Raw genomic sequence first — 21787 nt, 5'->3', positions numbered from 1 at the left:
TCTATAAAATGAAAGTATCAGCATCACTGTCTTCTAAGGTCCCTTCCACAGCTACATCTATGATCTGTTGGTCTTTTCTCCAATAATGTTTTCATTAATCTGCTCTTTAAAAGTTAAAGACTTTTCAATTTTTCAATTTTATTTTTTTTCTTCCCATTGAGACTTTGGGTATATATTATCACTCCTTAGTTAATGTTTGGGATGTGTGTGTGTTTGTGTGTGTATGTAAACTTGATAAGTTTTTTTTATAGAAAATTAGGATGTGTGATTTTATTGCAATCTATACACATACTTTTACATATTAAATCATTGTAAGGATAAATTTTATTTAGATCCCTTAAGCTTCAAATATAAGAAGCTTATTATGCTTTGCCTTCTAACATTAATCATTAAAATGTAAACAATATACATGGGATTTAATATTGAATTTACATATTTAAATTTCACATAGAGCAGAATAAATTAAGCACTCTGATTCACAAAGATCAAGGGTTTCCTAGGACAGGTGCTTTGATTAGCAGTTGGTTTTTACACATTGCTTATTGATTGGGTTATTTACAAATCCAAACAGAATGAACAAATTGCTCTACATCCCATTTAAGTGCATGAGCTAATCACAATAAGGAAAGCCAAGAAAATTGCTGGGCACTTCTACTTCTCTTTAAAGCCAGATGTTCCATTTGTCTGCAGCCACGAGTCTCATGTCCTGATCCTTTTCCCAGGCACTGTATGTTTTTCTGCATACAATCCATTTCTCTTTTTACTGGTGTTTTCACCGAACTCACTGGTGCTGTCACTGGCATTGTCTGAGCTTGCCTCATTAAGGCTCTACAACATAAGCCCAAGTAAATTCCAGTGCATTATTCAAAGCTAAACAAGTTTCCCTGGGTAGATATATTCCATGTAATTGACAAGAATTGAACTCCTTCCTCTCTGGTCTTTTCATAAATACTTTCCAGTAATGGGAGCTTAAAGTCTGGACTCAAGTCCCTAAGCCCATTTCCCTTTCACAGATACTTTATTTCAATTCATGTGAAACAATGTATGCATTTGTACATCTGTACGTATCTAGTATGTAAATGAATGTGAAACAATGTGCCTGATATAAACTTGAGAGTGATTTTTGGAAAATCTAATGGTTTTCCTTTAAGCAAATTCCATTTGATCCAAAAAGTTGACATCCCCAATGATTGTAATGGGTCTAAGAGAATATAAGTATTAGTCACTTACTCTGTGTCAGGCACTGTGCTAAATTACAAGAATCTTCCCCAACCAAATTTGAATCCAAGCCAAAGTTTCAGAAAATGGACACTTAGGACCTGTACGGTCTTGATCAAGTCCCTTACTTAACTTCTCTGGACCTCAGTTTTCAAATCTGTATATTGGGAACACTGGGCCAAGCTTATGTCCCTTAAACTTGAATGGTAAAATAAAGCAGGTTTCCAGTGGGAAAAGATCCTTTCCTTTACAGATCAGGATTTCCTGACCAATATTTATAGTCACGTGGCAGGTCTGGTGTAGCCGAGGAAGCAGCGGCTTTGGAACCGGAAAACAAGGAGTCAAGTCCTAACTCTGAAGCATATTGGCTGTGTCAGTGGGGCAAGTTAACCTCTTGGCGCTCTAAGCAACTCTCTCAGAGTCTAAATTGCAGACAAAGTCTCCCTCGGAGATTATTTCCTGTTTACACTGTACATACTTTGCACATGTTGCCTCCTCCATAAAAATATAGGCTTCCTTGAGGACAGGGATGGTGGTTTTGACTTTCTTTGTATCCTCAACATTTAGAGTCATGCATGGCACATTATAAGCCTTTAATAATTGCTTATTGACTGACTGACTGATTGACTGAAAATGTGCCAAACCAATTTCCAGTAGCAATGAAATCACAGTTCTAATTCCTGTCCCTATTTAGCATGATTCCAGAAGCATCTCTTCTTGGTCAGCCATCTAACATCTGCTGTCACTGCAGGTGATGCAGGACTAGTTCCACTGGGCAAATCTTTTTTGGGGGCAGAGGGCCACTGAGTTTACCTCATGCTCTGTTCAACATGAGAAACACCTTGCTGACTTTGCTTCATTTGCCCTTGGGATCTTGAGCCCAAGAAGTTCTTTCTGAAAAGGCTGGCACCTTTCGGTCACTTAGTAAGCAATTAAGTGCTTGCAGTGTGGCATGTATCATACCATGTGTTGAGGATACAAAAACACCACCCCTACCCTCAAGGAACTTATATTCTTCTTAAGGGGAGACATCGCACAAACAACTACATACACTCAAGAGATACAGTGTAAATGGGACATAATCCCAGGAGTCCAAGTAAGTCATTAAATCCTCTCAGGATTTTGCCTTCCTTTTGCCAAGATCTTTGACCAAGGCCCTGAGCAGAGACTGCACCTGTGGAATGGCCCTCTACTGGGAGAAACCTAAAACACACAGGAACCATACTGTGTTACAACAGAACCGTTAGTTTGCAAGATCTGATTCCATTAGGGCTTTCCATTTTAATTCATTTCAGGGTGAAATAATGGTCTTTTGGCTTCTCAGTATTGATCTTTTGCTGATGTGAAGGTAACTGTTGTATAGGAGACTGGAGATGAATATATTGGTACCTAAGAGCCAAGACAGGGGCTTAAACCATCAAGACCTTTCTGCAGTTAGGATCCGCTCTTTGAAGGCCTCCTGTATCAGCATCCTATAGGACCCCTTTCCCAACAGAAAAGGGGATGCCTTTGATGAAATATGAGAGTCCCTTTGCTTACGCCCCAATGAGAAGGGACCAGCCTAAGATGTTCTTGACTCATTCAAGGGGAGAAAGGGAATTATCCTTACTAGCTCTTCATTTTGGCAGATATTTTGTGTGTGTATACAAAACCACAAAGCTCATAAGGGAGACTTGGTCACTGTATCTTATTAGAAAATTTTCAATCCCTCACCACGTCTACCCCCATTAAAAAAAAAAAAAAAGGAAAGTTGGATCTTACTTTGGTCCTGGTTCCCGTGGCTTCTTCTAAAACTATATAAAGGAAAATATAACAGTATTAGAAAATCAGTTACCAAACCTTTACTGCTTTCTGCTGTGATGAGGAAGACTTTGGTTGAGATGTTCGAGTGAAAGAGAAATGTTATTAAATGCTAATGAAGATTCCTTCTACCAGGGGAGAGCAGTGTCCAGAATCTTTCTCCAATCAGTGATTTAGACTGGGGAGAATGTCCTTTTGAAAAGTGAGAGGAAAACAAAGCCTGATTGTTTCCTTTAGGAAACTCTAGTAATTAAGGGGAAAATGCTTAAAAAGAGAGTGGTGAATCAAATGGAGTTGAGATCCCCACCACTCTAGCCTATCCATCATGCCTTTTTCTCATTCTGCCACTGTCTCTTTTCTGTCTTCAAAGGCTGTGGGCACAGACAGAGTTTGATGGATTTTGGACAGATCAGATTAGAGAAAAATGAAAAAGAGGGACAATGTAGAGAATTGCAAGACTAACCAGTTAGAATTTTATCCAGTTGTTCCACCATGAACTTAGCATTTTCCTTTGTGAAGCACATTGGTGGTTTTATTTTAAGAACATTCCTATGAGGGCCATCAGCATTCATAAGTATTTTCTGTTCTTTCATCCTAGTAAGAGAAATGTTTATAGATGTAAATAAATGTCAAAAGTTCAAAATAATAATGCAAAAAGCTCCTCCAGGAGTCAGGTCTACATACACACAAACATACCACCACCCTCATTTCCTGTTCTCTTTCTCACACTCATATAATCCCACCCACATAGCAGATGATTAATTGTCCTTTCCTTGGATGGAAGAGGAGCAAAGACTAGAGTTCTCAAACTCCATGACATAGTTGGATTGGCAAATATCTGATCTGCCAAACTAGACTCAGAAACAAAAGGTGTGTTTACTTATAGATGATGTGCTGTGCTTCAGCTGTGGCTGGGGTCCTTCTCTGTTGGTCCTTCACTAAGTCAACTCCAATAAAGAAGCCAATGCCCCTAGGAAAGATGGAGGAGGAAATGGTATTCATTCTATCAGGAGACAATACTTCATTTTCTCAAAAAAGCCCCAACCCAGTGTTATCCCCAATGCTTCTGTTTCACCTTCACTTAGTGGTAACGAAGTGGGTCACTGACCTTCCATGTCTAACCAATGCAGATTCAGGCTAGTTTAAGGTACCAAAACCACAGTAAGAGGCTATTAATTGTTTTTAGAAACAATTTCTTTCAAAATAAGATTATTTTTTTTCTACTTGACTGACAAATGAGAAAAGCCTTTATCTCTTTTCCAAGTCTTTTGAACTATTCAGAAACTAAGTAACTTGCCTAAGATCATAGAGCCAGTAAGTAGCAGAACAGACTTGAACCTATATCTTCTTGATTACAAAGCCAATTTTTTTCATAATGCCATATTGCCTCTCTAAAGATAATAATTCAACTTTCTTTAGCTTCTTAGGACAATTGCTATAATAAATGTTTAAAAAATACTTTACCTATAGTAACTCATTTTATGCTCGTAGAATTTGGGAGTTAGTTACATGCTATTATTTAACCTCATTTTACAAGTGAAAGAAAAATTCAGGATTAGGGAGGTTAAGTTACTACTTGCCCAAGGTCATACAACTAATAAGTGACTAAGGCAGGTTTTGAACTCAGATTTTTCCCTGACTCCAGACCAAGCATTCCATTAACTGCCTTCCCTAGCTGCCTAGTAGATGGCAGCTTATACTTTTGAAAAGGACAGATTCTCACTTAATTTTAACAACAACAGCATGAAGCATCAGATAAGCACCTACTACGTGCTAAGTGTGGAGGAAATTCTCAAGGTGCTTATATTCTAATGGACTCAAAAAACCATATTCCTTCAAGATCTACAGTGTAAAATGGAGGGAAAACTCATTTATTTTTAGGCCTTTTGAGTACTGAGTTAGGAACATACTTCTAGGGTCAAAATATTATCATACAATTATCTAGCCACATGATTCCTGCTTGATGAACATACCTGATATCTCCTATCAATGGATGTTTTGTCTTTTGCTTATTCAGTAGCTCAATTAGGTAATTTCCAACCTGTGTGGCATTTTCTTGGAGATCTTCCTTTTCAATTATATCCAGGACAGCCAAGCCAACAGCACAGGAGACTGGATTTCCTCCATACTGTGCATAAAGATGGTAGACAAAACCCAACCCAACAGTTGGATGAGTGGTCTCCTGTAATCTACCAGCAATCTGTCAAAATTCTTCAGCTCAGAAGCAAGGCAAGATTAAATTTGAAGGGCATCTTTTTTACTTACCATCAAGGCTTTTATAATTCAATATCTAGGACAAATTGGTTGTCACAGATTAGTTGAATATTTTTTTACAGTTCACTGACTGTTTAATATGAGGCAATTTCGGGCAAAGCCAACAGCTAAAGCTAAACTGTCCTCTTCTGGCCACTCACCAATAGTTTTATGAGATTTGAACTTCACTAAATTTGAATCTGACTTTGAGTGATACCAAATTCATTTATCCTATGCTCTACAAGCATCAATTTTTCAAGCCTTAAAGTCAAAAGTGATTGGGGATAAATCTTCAAAGCAACAAAACTCTCCCAGAACAAAAATTCAGCAACTGTTATAGCCAAAGCCTTACATCATTAGGTTATTTTTTAAATGGTGCCTCATAATCTAAAGGCTTTAAAGGTGATTTATGAACTTATATGTAATGTGAAACACATACAAGGATCATGTCATCCATAAATGAAATGCAACTATGCCTGTGGTTTAACAAGGCAAATGGCACCTAACTTACTCTAGTCAGAGTTTGGCTAGGATTTTGGGGATAGTTCTTTTGTTTTTATGGTACTGTCCTATTTTAGTCTCTAAGTTTTCATGCTGCACTGTCCTGTTTCTGCCTCTTCCTTCCTGCTTTTTTCCTTCTCCTGCCAGAAATGGATTCTCTTCATGCCTCTGCTGGATAAAGACCCTTGTTCAAATTTTTTAATAGCCTTTTTTTTTTTTGGAGCTCTCTTCCTCTTCAAGCTCCCTACCAAAGAGCTTTTCTTTGAGGGGTTGGAGTAATTATTTCCAATCTATTCAACTGTTAAGTTCTTAAAGAGCAGCAACTATGTGTCCTGCTTCATCTTGGAACCCCTGGAACTCAGAACACTGTCTTTCATATACTCGCCATTTAAGAAGTTCATAGCATCCTAGATAAAGAACTGAAAGGGATATCTACCTCAGAGGCCATGTAGTCCAACCTCCTTTATTTTACAGATGAGGTAACTGAGGAAGTGATTTCCTCAAAATCACTGACAATAAATGCATATTGAATTGAAGTAAGAAACTTATTTGATAGAATGCTCATTTTACCTTTTACCATGTTTGGGGAAACTACATATAGATATATATATAGATAGATAGATACATATATATGTATGTATATATAATATATACGTGTGTATATATATAAAACTATATGTATATGAAATAATAAAAATAGAAACATAAAAATATTTATCTGAAAATAAAAATTTACCGTGTTAAAATACTCCATTCCAGAAGCACTGAAGGCTTCTGCAATTTCTTGGGTTGTCACAACACAAGACAGTGGGTGTCCATTGCCCATTGGTTTGCCCATGGTAACAATGTCTGGTACAAAGTCTTCACCATACATTTGAAAGCTCCAAAAATGTTTCCCAATTCGACCAAAACCAACTTGAACTTCATCAGCTATAAATACACCCCCAGCTTTGTGGACATATCTGAAAAGTAAAGGGACATAATGAAAAACAAAGAGACATCTCCATGGCTATCAAAAAAAGGAGGGGAGTTTTCTCAATTGCTTTACAAGACAATTACTGGATTTCCATATTAAAATGTGGGAACACATTGTATCTCAGAGTAAGTTTACTAAATGAATTGTGACTTGGTTTGCACCAAGTAAAATGATTATTACAATATTGGAGAACAAAGAAGACCCAAATGGGCAAAAACAGTCTCCAGTCAGTAACTGTTACAATGCTCAGTGTACCCCAAGCCCAGTACCTACTCTGCCACTTTCTGGAAGTAGCCTGCTGGTGGAATGATTTGGCCTCCACAGCTCTGCATGGTCTCAGCAATAAAAGCAGCAATCTACATGAAAAGAAATGAAGTCAGAGTCTATCCAGCTAATTGTGACCAGAATATTTTCCTTACAAATCAACTAACTTCAAGAATGTGCTAGAAAAGAACACTGCAGATGGGACAAAGGAACCATACAATGATACCATGGAAAGCTCTCATTAGGATTCCATCAAGCACAAGGTGTGAGGCATGGATCACCAATTCAGCGCAGTCCCAAAGGGCTGCATCATCAGCCAAAAGGCATGGATAAAAAAAGAGGGATAGTTAGATATTTATAAATTTAATTTTCACTCAGGCCATCATTACAATGCTCTGAGTCTGGGCACATTTTGAGAATATGTAGCACTAATAATGGCAATCCATGAAAGCAAAGATAGCTTGAATTGCCTTCTCTCTACACAGTGATGATGATGATGATGATGAAGACTGGGCTTGCTATTGCATTGGTACAGAAAACTTCCAGATGAGGAAATAGTCAATGCAGTTTGGGACCTTCTCTGCAATTTACAATCTTAAAGAGTTGTCTAGAATACTGGGGTTAAGTGACTTACTTGCCCAGGGTCATATAGCCAGTAATCATCAGAGAACAGATTTGAACCCAGATTTTCTTGGTTCCAAGGCCATGTATCTCTCCATTGACTATGCCATACTGCCTCTCTTATAATAATCATGGTGAACATTTATAGAGCATATTAAGGTTTGCAAAGTACTTTTATAGGAATTTGATCATTTGATCATTACAATAACCTCAAAGAAGTTGTATTAATACTCTCATCCCCATTTTATCAATGAGGAAATCAAGTTCAATGACTTGCTCAGAGAGATGGCTAGTCAGTACCTGAGTTAGGATTTGAAATCAGGTCTTCCTAGCTCCAAGTTCAGTATGGGGAGCTACTATATCACCTAGCTTATGGCTTTCTTGCATATAGAACCTTTACATTAGTTCAAGAGTTTTCATATAGTGTGCCACCAACTGGAGTGTTTCCAGTGACCAAAGATGGAAAAGAGAAAATGGTTCTCTCAGAACAAAGGACAAAGTCCGTAGTTCTCACATTCTTGAAGCTTCCTTCTTATATCTGGCTTCCTTTGTCAGCTCCACATCCTTTGGGTAGGGTGTCAACCAAATCTCTATAAGGGGGAGGTAGCACCAATTTTATTTTATTGACTGCTTCCCATACAACTTAGGCAACCCTCCTGTGACACCAACATTTGCCATGAAATGGAGAGTGCAGTCTTCCTGGAAACATTGCTGATCAGTAATGTGTGCATAAAGAGGTAGATGTTAAATTGAAGGGACTCATTATAGTCAAAAAGCAGGAAACTCCCAAGAGCATGGGCGACTTTCACCTCTTGTGCAACTGTGTGTATTTTTTGCTCCTGGTGGTATACACTGCCAAGATCTAGAAGAAAACATGGAGGAGGAGGGCAGGAAGAGGAGGGAAGAAATATGCAGGAGAAAGAGAAGGAAAAGGAGGAAGATGAGAAGACTCTGTTAGTAATAAATATATATATATTTTTTTTAAAGCCCCAAATGTTATATAGTATATCTAGATTAAGGGTTCATAAGCTTTGCGTTCTTTCCAGACCCCTTTGGCAGTTCGGTAGAGCCCATGGACACCTTTTCAGGATAATGTTTTATTTGCATAATGAAGTAAAAAGGATTGTGAAAGAAAACCAATTCTACTGAAATAATTATATCAAAATATTTTAAAAACACAGGTCACATGTTCCAGGTTACGAATTCTTGATCTAGGCTAGAGATTGACTAATGACCTGCTAGGACAAGATTGCTTTGGCTGTGATTGCTCTGTAATCTAGAAGGCAATCCTATGGAATTCCTTGAAATGCTGTCATACAAGTATCAAAGATCACCATTAGGATCTAAATCCACATGTTCCTGATTTCACTTGTCAGAGTCTCCCAAAATTCTATGCTTTTTAAAACCCCAAAGTAAGTTCAATGTAGGACATGAAATTGGACTCAGTTAAGATGAAAAATGACCGGCTAACTAACAATTTTCTGCCCTGCTCTGTTTTTGACTGTTGGGAACTTGCTTAGACTTTAAAGGTTGGGTCCACATTGATAAGACTTCTCCTTCAGACTGTAGAAGATGTGACAGGGTACAGACCTTCCCTATTTTCCAAAGGCTGAGCCAGTTCTGAGGATGCACTAAAATCTTTGTCTGAAACCTAGTTTGGTTCTGGAACCCAGGGGTTACTATGTCCCCTTCTCAAGTCAACATAAGCCCTTGGTGTCATTTGCTAATGGAATGGACACTTTTCCTCCCAGCATCTTGACGGTCCTCACCCTCACTCTTTTTGATAGGTTAGAGAGAGACTGGAGAAGAGACATGGAGGTGTCATTTGCCCAATACTTTGACCCTCAGAGCATGATCTCACAATGCAAGGGGGAGAAAGCAGTGGTCATGACAGGAGTCTCCTACACTGGAGAAATCCCAAATCAAGTTCACCATTCTTCTTCTTGCCAACAAACTTCAGGGCCTGCCTTTTGTAGTTTGTACCAATGAAAATGCAAAAAGAATATCATAAAAGAATCTAATGAAAATTAGGTCCATAAAATTTTGGCTCACCCCTCAACTCCAAGTCCCTTTTCAAACCAATTTATGAAAGATGTTAAATTACATTTATAATGGCAAATACAAACCTTCCGCCCATTTTTCTGGGCTTCTTCAATAATTTTCTTCACCTCTTCTGCATAAGCATCTGCTGGATCTGGGTGGTCCTCTCTATATTTCCCTCGGTAGATATCTGGAGCTGGTGCCTGAAAGCATCAGGAGACAGGTTTTCTGCACTGAAAATTTAGCATGATATTTGTATAGAATCATAGATCTCGAGCTGTAAGGGTCATTTAGCCCAACTGTATTGTGATAGGAACCTAAAATTTAGATCTGGAAGATACCTCAGAGGCCACCGAGGCTCCCTGATTCATACATGAAGAAACTGAGGTCCCGAGGGGCTTTAACAGCCTAAGCTCATGCAGCTGGTGAACATCAGAGACAAGATTTAAGCAAGTAGGTGGTCCTGGGCTGCCCAGATAGGGAACTGAGCCTGGAGTCAGGAAGACTCTTTTCCTGAGTTCAAATCTGGCCTCAGACACTTACTAGCTGTGTGACCCTGGGTAAGTCACTTAACCCTGTTTGCTTCAATATCCTCATCTGTAAAAGAAGCTGGAGAAGGAAATGGTAAATCACTCCAGTATCTCTAAGAAAATCCCAAATAGAGTCATGAAGAATCAGACACAACTGGAATGACTCAAAAACCAAAACAACTTCTGACTAAAGCCATTGTCCTTTCCACTGTAACATACTGTCTACTATGAGGCAGACAGTGGGAGGAGGAAAGGAGAGAAGAGTTAGTGCTCATTTTAACTAACTGATGAATGCTTTAACTACAAAGCATTACTTCCAGAGCTTAAAATTATGGGGAAAAAAGACTATTGTTCTTTTGAGAACACAAAGAAGGGACTCAGTCTTTAAGGATTGAAAATTACAGGATCACTAATGTTTTTAAAAATTGACTACATCATTTTGTGTTTAGCTGTGATGAAGTAACTCAGGCATAAGGACAGTAACTAGGTTGTCCACCCTGGCAAGGAAAATTCTAAAGAGACTCAAGGACACATTGGTAGTAGCCATCCCCAGAAATTAATCTCAGTGAAAGTGTCAGGTCAAAGTGCAATTGTATTTCCCAGGGCAGGTGAGATTAATATATACTTACTACATGCACAAATTCTTTCTTGACATCTTTGCCTTTTCGAAATTTATACGGACTGATTTCAATCACGGAAGAAACATGACCATGGTAGGCACTGAAAGGAAGAGTGATGCATACAACTTCGAGGGAGTTTTCTTCTAATATGTTAAAATTAATATTATTCCATAATCAAGAAAAAAATGAAGAAAATAGCACCCAGTCCTGGGAAACACACTCCACTTCACATGGTCAATTTGGCAATTGTTCTCTCTTAGTCTCTTCAGTATTATGTATGTACAATATATATACACACATGCATACATAACATATATGTATATGTGTACATATGCATGTATGTATGCATGAAAGAGAAAAGGAAAGGGAAAGATTCGGGACTTTAAAGATGATATTTTCAGTGTAGAAACAAGTGTTTTTGCTGATGAAACATTAGATTTGATAAAGTGGACATAATTGATTTTGTTTTGAGATTTCCTACCTTGTATTGTTGAGCCTTGAAATCATATATGTAGAAATTAATTTTTACATATTAGATAGAATTAGTCTTCCCTTTTCCCCCACTGAAGCATGGGCAGGTAATAAGGTATTAATGTGGTAAACTCTATTACGTATATTACACACACTCACATATAACTTGAAATGCTTATAAAGTGTGAAAGTTTCTCTGACACATTTAGAAAGTCAGGTCATTGGCTGGCAAAAAATTAGCCCTTCTGTGGGAGGGGGACTTCAAGAAAAAGCTTAAGTATCAGTCCTGGAAGGAGTGGAGTGGGGAGGTGATGATCTATTTTCTCCATCTTCTCCAATGTCAAAGGTGCCCTTCACTGGAACTATGTGCCCAGAAGGAAACGCCCCCCAATACCCACCACTATAGATACCACTTTAAAAGCCCTATTTAAAGACATTTAAGGTTATATTCTGTAACTTCAAGTTCTCAAAAGAAATTATTTTGGAGAATTCTGGGAAGATGATGGAGTAGGTCAGAAAGTTCCAAGCTCTCCAGATTTATCCTACAAACGTGACAAAAATAGCACCTCAGGGTAAATGTCAAGAGGTAAATAATCTAATTTCAATATGCTAAGTCTGAAAATATTGCTTTTTTTTTTAAACTAATAATTTGGATGAGTTGACTGATGCATGTCAGTGATCATCTCAACTCCCTTTTCTATAGTGACCCAGATAAGACAGCGTTACATAGTTATTACTTGGAGTTAACAGTTGCCAAACATGTTTAAATGACAAAGAATGGTGGTTATAAGTAAATCATTGAAAGACAACTTGCCAGTTGTGTCCTGATTGGCTTTTGTTAAGGGTGGAGGCAGGGTAGGGTATACTTATATATCAGGTGGAAAAATTAAGATGTTATTGGTGGATCTACTCTGCTGTGGATTTAACGATGTTAAGAAAGAGTATTTTCTCAAAATATGAACTGTGACTTCTAAGAATGCTGCTTGGGATAGATGGTAAAGAACAACACTGTGAAAAGAGAAAACACCAAATGTGATAAAGACTGAGATTGGTGGGAATGAACTTGAATAAAATGCTTAAAGTTGCATGAGAAAATGAAAAAAAAAATGAACAGCAAATATTTATTTTACATGATAATTATGTGTATTCCTTCAGTTTATACCTGCACACATAAATGTTCATACATATTTTTTCTTTAAAATTTTTTCTTGAAGGGGTCTATATAATAGTTTACAATTTAAATAAAGTTGGATATTTAAAAAATCATGATTGAGTGGAAAAATATTGCTCCTCTCTCCTACCCCAAGTTATGTGTAGCAATAAATATCCTAGTTAATTGTTTCAGGAGGTCCAAATATTTTAAGCAAAACACTACTACTTCCCTGGCATCAGCTTAACCTTTTCTCAAGCAAAGTCTTTAGGAATCAGAACAGGCTCTATTGGTACTGGTCTTGCAAATCCGCAATTAATGAAAAAATAGAAAACATTAAACCCTATATCCACCCTTCACTTACCATACTTAAATGTCTATTGAGACATATTAAATTAATATGTAACTTTGTGTTCTATTCCAACTCAAAACAGTGCAGAAAAATGAGCTGGATTCATTTATAATTGCCTAATTGCAGACTTACTGGTCAAGTGTGATCACATCTTGGTGATCTCTGTATTGCCGAGCCAGTCTTAAGGCAAGATCATTGGCTTCCGATCTAGGAAAGAACACATTAGGGTGGCAGGTGATATGTAGTCCTTTTTGAGATCCTCATTCACATAATTGTTTGTAGAAAGACAGGAACAAGTTCATTAAAAAATAAAATAAAATGTCAGATGCAAACATGCCTCAGTAGTATGCCTTGATATTAAACATGGATATTACATAAAAGTGGCTAGGTCATCATCATACCAAGCATTGGTTGTATTCCTTGATCCTCACTGACTCTTCCTTATAACCTCACACCTTATTTTAATTCTTGTCAGCTAGGAAAAGCAATTAACAGCTTGAACTGTAATTCCAACTGAAGTTATAATGTGCACAACAATACGCATTTCAGATGCTAGACCTCAGCTGTAGTTTTTGTCAAACAGCCATTTTCTTCTTCCCTTTTTTCTCCCTTCCTCTCTTTCCCTCTTCCTTCCTCCTCTCATCTCCATCCTCCTTCAATCCCTTTCTCCCTTTCTCCTCCCTCCCCTCCTTCCCTCCTTCCTTTCTCACTCCTTCCTTCCCTCTCTTCTCTTTCACTAGAATTGGAATTCTATTTGGCACATGGAATTCACAATGAAGAAACTCCCAATACCAATGCACGTGCTTTGTAACAAGTAGCCTCAAAAAGTTACCTAGAAGTTAGGAGGCTTGCCAAGAGTAAAAAATCCAGTATATATCAGAGACAGGACTAGAACTTAGGTCTTCCTGACTCCTATCAAAAGACCACAGGATTATGGATTTAAAGGTAGAAGGGAATTTAGAAACCACTGAACCTGAATCCCTCGTCTTATGGATGAAGGACCTGGGTCCCAGAAGATGAGTAGCTTGCCTAGGGTCATACAGTTAATGTGTTGAAGATATGACTTCAACCCAGGTCTTATCTACAATGTCATGCTGCCTCATCCATTTCTGGTGATTTGGTCTCAGCATTGATAGAGAGGCAGACATATTTGAGAAAACGAATACTGTTGGTCCCTTTTAAGCCTTAGCTTCAACCACCCACAGCAGTAAAGCTAACATTTAGGACAATAAGAGGGCTTTGTTAAGCTTGGTTACAACAGTGGGAAGTACAAATTCTGTTCCTATTTGCTATTTAGCAAATGTGTCAGGCAAATATTAGTTGTTTCATTTTCTTATAAAATGGAGGTAATAAAAATTGCTCCCTACTTGCTTCACCTTCACAGAATCTAAAGATATTACATTAAAAGAAGTTGTTGAGTTGTATCCAATTCTTTTGACCCTATTTGAGATTTTCTTAGCAAAGACACTAGAGTGGCTTGCTATTTCCTTCTTGGCTCATTTTACAGATGAGGAAAACGAGGCAAACTGGGTCATACAGCTATAGTAAGTGTCTGAGATCAGATCTGAACTCAGAAAGATAAGCCTTCACAATTAAGCATCACCTAGTTGACCCCAAAGGAAGAAGAGGTAAATATTATCTCCCGTCACTGGGGCCAGCGTTTTGGTGTTAAGAGGGTATACTTGAAACTAAAAGAAAGGCAAACTCTTTGAAGATTCTTAGAAAGTCACATGAATAGAGATGCTGGGAATCTGTTAAGGACTTCATGAAATCATTAATGCACCTCCATCAGCATATGAATCTTGAGACTGAGAGTCAACCATTATTTCGTGAGATTTCACTTAGAGAAGACAAGAATGCTTCACAACTGTAATTTAGATCCTAGCGTTGTCTTGAAATTCTTTACAAGAGAAAAAAGTTTAGGGTTAAATAAACACTTCATTCTGGAATGTCTTAAAAATCATAGAAATAACTTGAATTTCTTTAAGCCATATTTCGATGCTTCTAGAAGGTGCCAGATTGACTATCTTAAGAAATATCTAATAGAAATGATAATCTGTTGAGTAGTTTTCTTTTTCTCTTTATGGCAAAATCCCTCATTCCTGTATTGATGAGGAGAATTTTCATCAGATCTCTGACTACCCCTACCCTGTCAAAGAGGCGCTAATTATTTTGGGGCAGACTTTTGACTGGTTATGTTTACCAACATGAACACCTCTTTGACATGACTTTTACTATAGTGCCCAAGATGACTTTAAGCATCTGTAACATCTAGCCTTTTTCTCTCCACTGGGTGACAGGAAATTGTGCCAATTTAAAAAATTGGTTATCTCATAGAACATAAGCTCATTGAGGGTAGGATCTGTTTTGTTTCTGTCTTTGCTGAGCACCTAGCACAATGATTGGCTCATACTAAGATTTTAATAAATGTTTGTTGAATTGAACTGAGCTGGTTTGCCTAATGCTAATGAGTAAATTATTAGCCTGGGCTGTTCTCAAAGTAGGTGAATACTTTCTCAGGTGTACCATATACTCCAGGAAATAATCTACAGACACTTGCAGTAATATATGGACCTGAAAACACAATTGGTGATACATTTATGAAAGAAATAAAACAGGAAGGGGAAAGAACCAAAATGAAAAGAAAAACAAGTCCTGAAACATACCCTGAATTAGCAAAATAGCAAACAGATAGTTTCTCCGGCAGAGTTTCAGAAAGGCGCTTGGCATACTCAACAATGCTGTCATGGAGGAACCGAGAATTTGTATTTAGCAACTCCATCTGTTTCACAGCAGCCTCGATCACTTCTGGGTGACTGTGTCCCACTGAAATTTAGGAAACAAATAGCCCAGGAAATTTATTACACTTCCAAATGCCTGGGAAACAAAGGGAAGAACCAAGTGACACAGAAGAAATGTGACTGTCTCCCCTTCTCACCTGTTGATCCAGACAAGTGGCACTAGTCAGTGCCTGAAGGAACCACTGACAACTGCGGGAACATAGATTAGCTCCCATAAATCTGCCCTGGCCACCAAATGTATCCCTCTGCACTCACCATGAGCAACATTATTGATGCAGTCCAGGTATTGTTCCCCATTTTCATCAAACATGTATTGGCCCTTTGCCCGAACTATCTTGAGGGGATCCTTGGCGAAGAAAACTTTACAGGATGGTCTAAAAATCATGACAGAAAGGCAGTCTTGGTCTACTAGCCATTACTCAGAATCATATAGACATCAGACATTCTCCAAACTAGAAAGTACTTCAGAGGACAGAGTCAAATCTATAGCTTGATGGAATGGCTTAGGGAAGCTTGTTAGGGAAGATTCATATCAAGGGGCTATGCCAAAACCAAAAAGATTACTAAAAGGAAAAAAAATCTTAAAGTACATTTCATAGAATCAGACATAGCTGGAAGGGACCTCAGAAGCTATCAAGTACAGCATCTTCATTTTACACATGAGTAAACTGAGGCACAATCTTATAGGATCACAGATTTAGAGTAGGACAGGACCTCTAGAAGCAACTCCCAACCCACTACTCTATCCATTATGCCACTTAACTGACTTAATAATTTAGACTTGTCATAAAGGTTTTTCCAGAGAGAATAAAAGTATGAAAGCTCAGTATTTCCATTTGTAAATTAAGGATATCTATGAGCATTTAAAAATAAACTTCTCTATAATAGTTGAAATCAATAAGTACATACAAAACAAGTTAGCTGTTAGAGTGAAAGACCTGAAGTCAGGAAGACTCATCTTCCTGAGTTCTAATTCAGCCTTAGACACTTACGAGCCATGTGACGCTGGGCAAATCACTTAACCCGATTTGCCTCCATTTCCTCAACTGTAAAATGAGCTAGAGAAGGAAGTGGCAAACCACTCCAGTATCTTTGGCAAGAAAACCCCAAATAGGGTCATAAAGAGTTGGACATGACTGAATGACTAAACGATATATAAAACATATACATTAAAAGTAATAATTCCCATACCTTCAACCATTAATTTTGTCTATGGAGCTCCCAGGTGCTGAAACGTCCTATGTCAATACAGATCAGCACTAATTGCAACTTGCAGGCTTATTAAAATGGTAACAAATTTCATAAAAATCCTAAGCACGGTTCATTAAGAGAACAGAGGGTATCAACCTTAATGCTAGAGCCTTCCCTCTACTGATTATTCCAGGTTTATTCTGTATATATCTGTTTGCACAGTTATTTGTTGTCTCCCGTTAAAATGTGAGCTCCTCAAGGGCAGGGATTGTTTTCACCTTTCTTTGTATCCCCAATGCTTAGTGCTGTAACTAGACTGGTGACTGGTTAAATAACATACTCAGGGTCCCACAACAATTGTATATTAGAGGCAGGATTTGAACTCTGAACTCTATCTTCCCCAAGTACAAAACCAGCTTGTTATCCCCTATGCTTATTATGAGCAGTTACAAAATAAACTTCCATTCTATTAACCGCTTGTCAACATTTTCTTATTCATGTGACTAAAAGTTAACCTTTCCTTAAAACATTTCTAGGGGCATCCAGGTGGCTCAGAGAACAGAGCACCAGCTCTGGAGTCAGGAGGACCTGAGCTCAAATCCAGCCACAGCCACTTACTAGGATGTGTGACCCTGGGGCAAGTCACTTAACTCTAACTCTTCCTCAAAAAAAAAAAAATTGTAGCTAGATGGGACTGTACATCTATGATTCTTTAACCATCATTAGAGCAAATGTGCAATTTATTAAATAAATATACTTATACTGCTCTTGATTATACTGAGGGAACTCTATCAATGCAATTCATAGTCTGCTCTGCAACTCCAGGTATAGTTTCCATTTTCCCCAACTCAGTCATAAAGTTATCTATATCATTGTGTGGTTAAGCGTTTTGTGCAGGGTCACACAGCCAGGAGTGCCAGAGGCAGGACAATTGAACATAGCGGTGGGGTGGGGTATTTCCTCACATGAATGATATACACATGACATACATATTTGTGTATATATGTGCATTCAAGAAATGATGTAATAATGAAGGAATGGAAGAACAAAAGAGTAGGGAGGTTGCTACCAAGATCTAGGAGTTTTATCAGGTAAAAGTGGTCTGAGTTTTTCTTGCATGGTTAAATTAGCCTCTGTACTATAATGCGTGCAGGAAAGACTGCTGGATTTGGATCAGGAGTGAGTTTGAGTTTTAAGTCTGCCTCTTAATGGGTGATTTTTGAAGACCTCAGTTTCCCCACTTGTAAAATGAGGGGATTTGACTAGATAATTTCTAAGGCCCCATTCAGTTTAAAATTCTATAGATTTTAATGTGGAAATATGTTTAATATGATTATATATATATATACACACATATATATATTGTTTACATCAGATTGCTTGCCATCTTGGGGACAAGTGGGGAGAAGAGCAAGGCAGGGAGAAAAAGTTTGGAACTCAAAATCTTATAAAAGTGAATCTTGAAAGCTACCTTTACATGTAATTTAGAAATACTCTTAAGTGGGGAAAAATAAAAAGAAATTCTATAGTCTTTACTCCTTAGAATCTTTGAGGACAGACTGTTTGGACTCTATATTCTGGCATCTAATACATAGTAAGCACTTATTAAATATTAGTTAAATTCAATAGTCACCTAGGAACTGTGACTATGAAGTATTAGGAACTCACTCATCAAATTCAATTTCCTTTTATTATTTGCTTCCAAAAAAAAAAAAAACTCAACAAAACAACAAAACTGGTGCTTAGTTCTCAGAGGACAAAGCTTCTCTTTGGCTGGCTTTGGCAAACACTCTTGTAGCTTCGGTAGCCTGAATATATCTTTCTCTAAGAAGAAAATTAGAGAACATTCAGAATTCTCTAAGGCCCTCCTCTATTAGCATGCTACTTGCCATAGTCCCAGAGAGAACCGAATCCCTCTACCCACTGGTCCCAATCACGTCAATCAAAAGGCATTTCTTAAGCACCCCCACTATGTGCCAAGAGCTGATTATATAAATACAGAAATGAAACAAATCCTGAAGACAACGTGTATGTCTAAGAATACACAATGCAAGGTTGTCGGGGCAGAGTGGATGGGGAGGCATTGCAGCTAGAAAGAACCAGATTAGAACTCTCGTCCCCTACCCCCAGAGCCTTGCTTGGCTGGGCCAATCGGTCCCGTTCCATTTACTCTTGCCCCAGTACCTGCTGGGCAGGAGTCGGGGGTGGAGGTGATGTGCAGTCAGGCAGCAAGGATTTATTAGACACCTACTCTGTGCCAGGCACTGTTAAGCGGTGGGGTGGGGGGCCGGGGGAAGGAAAGGTCCCCATTAAAGAATGCGACCGTTCTGGGTCTAAGAGACTTCTGAAGAACTAGTGGCTGCCGAGCGGGCCACACAGGGCGTCACTACAGATCTCGAGGCCCTAGTGGAAAATTTCCTAGAAGTGGGTGTGAGTGAGAGCTATGCATTTCTTCGGGGCTCTGATGCACGATTCCTGCTGTCCACCCGCAGCGGCTCCCTGGGAAGCTGCGCAGCTCAGGCCAGGGGAGCCCCAGGTGACACAAGAGAAGGGGTGGTACAGGAGAAGGGAGGAGGAAGCGATGCCACCTTTTTCCCTTTCTGGAGAGAAGCAGGCTCCTTCCTGTTCCTTGAGCAGAGTCCGAAGCAGAGACGGTCACCTTCGCCCTGGGCTTGGACATCGAGATGAATGATGTGTGTGTGTGTGTGTGTGTGTGTGGTGTGTGTGGTGTGTGTGGTGTGTGTGTGGTGTGTGTGTGGTGTGTGTGTGGTGTATGTGTGGTGTATGTGGTGTGTGTGGTGTGTGAGTGTGTGTGGTGTGTGTGTGGTGTGTGGTGTGTGCGGTGTGCGCGGTGTGTGTGGTGTGTGTGTGTGTGTGTGTGTGTGTGTGTGTGTGTGTGTGTGTGCGCGCGCGCGGAATCCCACCCTACCCCCCAAACCCCTGGCTGTGGAGAAATCCGCTAGCCTGGCTGGGCAGGTATTAACATAGGCAGGTGTGCATATGCAGGGTAGGTATTAGCACGCAGGTGCGTGGGTATTACCATATGTATGCGTGCGGGCACTAGTTTGGGGACCGTGAGGCTGCTGCACCCGGCTCCGCTTGGGCCTGGCTGATCAGTCAGCCGTGGCCACCCAGGACCATCCTCGTTTCCTCTCTTCCGACTCTCGGGTACAGAGAGGCTGCAGAGGGCGTAGGGTCAAGGATCGGCCCGGCCCCCATGGCCCTGCAGAGCTCGTCTGTGACCCAGCAGTTCTTTGCGTACTTTCCGTCAGTCTGCTCGCCCTCGACCCTCCAAGCCCAAGTGGATCTGCGCCCAGGAGCTTACCCGAGATGTTTTCTCCGGAGCAAGATAGTCTCGGCTTTGCTGTACAGCTCACTCATATTTCTGAGGCTGCTGGGGACCCGGGCACTTCTGCGAATCCGTCAAGTTGCGCTTCTCAAGGTCTCGGCTCTGCTGCCGACGGATGGAGTCTGGTCACTTTCCAGCCCCAGCACTTACCTCCCTTTGGTACTCGTTAGCTCTTCAAACTGCTTTCCGTTGTAGGTATTAATGATGACATTAACAGGTTAGTGTCATCTTCCTTTTATATCTTGCCCAGCCTTTGCCCTTTGACAAACCCCTCCTTCCTCTCCTCCTCCTCCTCTCCCTCTTCCTCCTCCTCCTCCACCTCCTCCGCCTCCTCCTTTTCTTGGGGCTACCAATTGCATGGCTAGTAACCTGGCTTTCAGTTAATCGCCATACCCACCACCATTCCCCCCACCCGCCCCAGACTTAGTGGTCCTTATTTCTCCCTATTGATTTCCTAATACTCTCTATCTCTATTTTTTTCTTTTCTCTTTCTAGTTTTCCTAACTTTCTTTTCTCTCATCTCTTCTTTCTGCTTCTCGTCTTCTCCCAGAGAGGCAGTGTGGCTTTGAAATCACTGAACTTGAAGTCAGGAGCTGAGTCCAGCTTCTGGCACCCGATAGCTATGCACCTGTGGATATACTTTGTCTGAGCCTCAGTTTCCTTATCTACAAAAAAAGGAGAGAATTTCATCTGTGCGCCGACCTTCACAGGGTTGTTGGGAAGATCAAATGAACTCAGGTATAACTTGTCAACATGGATACATGGATAATTATCTCTTATTCGGTTCTCTGTGTATTTCATTACCATTTATAATTACTTATGAAAGCAAAATGCAGTGGGTAGAGAATATGTAATCTATTGCATTAATCCTTATCATCTAACCTTACATTTGTGTGAGCGTGTGTGTTCGACCTTCATTGCTGAAGAAGACCATGCCATCAGAGAAATGATGACATGACTTGCACTTGACTTTGTTTTGAGGGAGGGAGGGCTGTGCAGGTCACCAACCTCACTTCTGCTCCAGAGCCTTCTGAATCCAGGGACCAGATATTCATGGGGATGACTGGAGATGACCCAGGATGAGGCAACTGGGATTAAGTGACTTGCCCAAGGTCACACAGCTAGTGAGTGTCAAGTGTCTCAGGTGAGATTTGAACTCAGGTCCTCCTGACTCCTGCACTGGTGCTCTATCCACTGTATCACCTAGCTGCCCCAATTTCACATTTAGTGAACAACTAAACAGTTATCAAGCTAAGGAGGCTAAAGAATGCTATTGCACACCAAGTTCTAGGACCATGATTTGTGAAAGCAAATTAAAAAACTTTTTTAGTTTCTCTAGAGACATTAAATGATAATTTTTTTTAAAGCCTCCTTTTTCCTTGGAAAAGCTCCTGTGAAAGGTGGAGGACAAAAAAATCTTTGGATAGGTGGATAGATTAAAGGTGACCTTGGAAATTTAACAAACACTTCTTGTCTAGTTAAGAACACTAACATCGCTTTTTCTGTCACACTGACTAAAGTCAAATCTTGCCTAAAGGCAATCTCCTTCAGCCCTGAGAAGGGATTAGATTAGATTATGGTCCACACTCAAACCACCTCCAATTCTTTTTTTAATTCAATCAAGCAATAAACCTTTATTGAGTTACTGAG

At 39.5% G+C, this 21787-nt stretch overlaps 1 protein-coding gene across 1 annotated transcript; it reads right to left on the bottom strand.

The window, feature by feature from the left end:
• Nucleotides 1–292: 292 nt before the first annotated feature.
• Nucleotides 293–20349, bottom strand: ETNPPL (ethanolamine-phosphate phospho-lyase). The gene is made up of 13 exons (XM_072624957.1): nt 20114–20349; nt 15853–15971; nt 15463–15622; nt 12929–13003; nt 10833–10923; nt 9760–9876; nt 7022–7104; nt 6509–6734; nt 4992–5146; nt 3899–3988; nt 3482–3612; nt 2980–3011; nt 293–828 (listed from the first exon to the last, which is right to left on the bottom strand). The coding sequence occupies exons 1-13, from the start codon at nt 20167–20169 to the stop codon at nt 700–702; spliced, it is 1464 nt and encodes a 487-aa protein (XP_072481058.1). The 5' UTR covers nt 20170–20349; the 3' UTR covers nt 293–699.
• Nucleotides 20350–21787: the final 1438 nt, after the last annotated feature.

This window comes from Notamacropus eugenii, chromosome 7 (genome assembly GCF_028372415.1).
Source record: "Notamacropus eugenii isolate mMacEug1 chromosome 7, mMacEug1.pri_v2, whole genome shotgun sequence".
Classification (NCBI taxonomy): Eukaryota; Metazoa; Chordata; class Mammalia; order Diprotodontia; family Macropodidae; genus Notamacropus; species Notamacropus eugenii.
The sequence above is the reverse complement of the archived record's forward strand: the minus strand, read 5'-3'. Positions and strand labels throughout refer to the sequence as shown.

Bases quoted from the DNA above. Each gene is read 5' to 3' on its own strand.
- ETNPPL (XM_072624957.1), bottom strand. From the start codon at position 20,169: ATGAGTGAGCTGTACAGCAAAGCCGAGACTATCTTGCTCCGGAGAAAA. The intron at 13,004-15,462 runs GTATGTTTCAGG...GTTCTTTCCTAG, and splicing joins TGCTATTTTGCTAATTCAGG to ATCGGAAGCCAATGATCTTG. The intron at 10,924-12,928 runs GTAAGTCTGCAA...TCTTCCTTTCAG, and splicing joins GATGTGATCACACTTGACCA to TGCCTACCATGGTCATGTTT.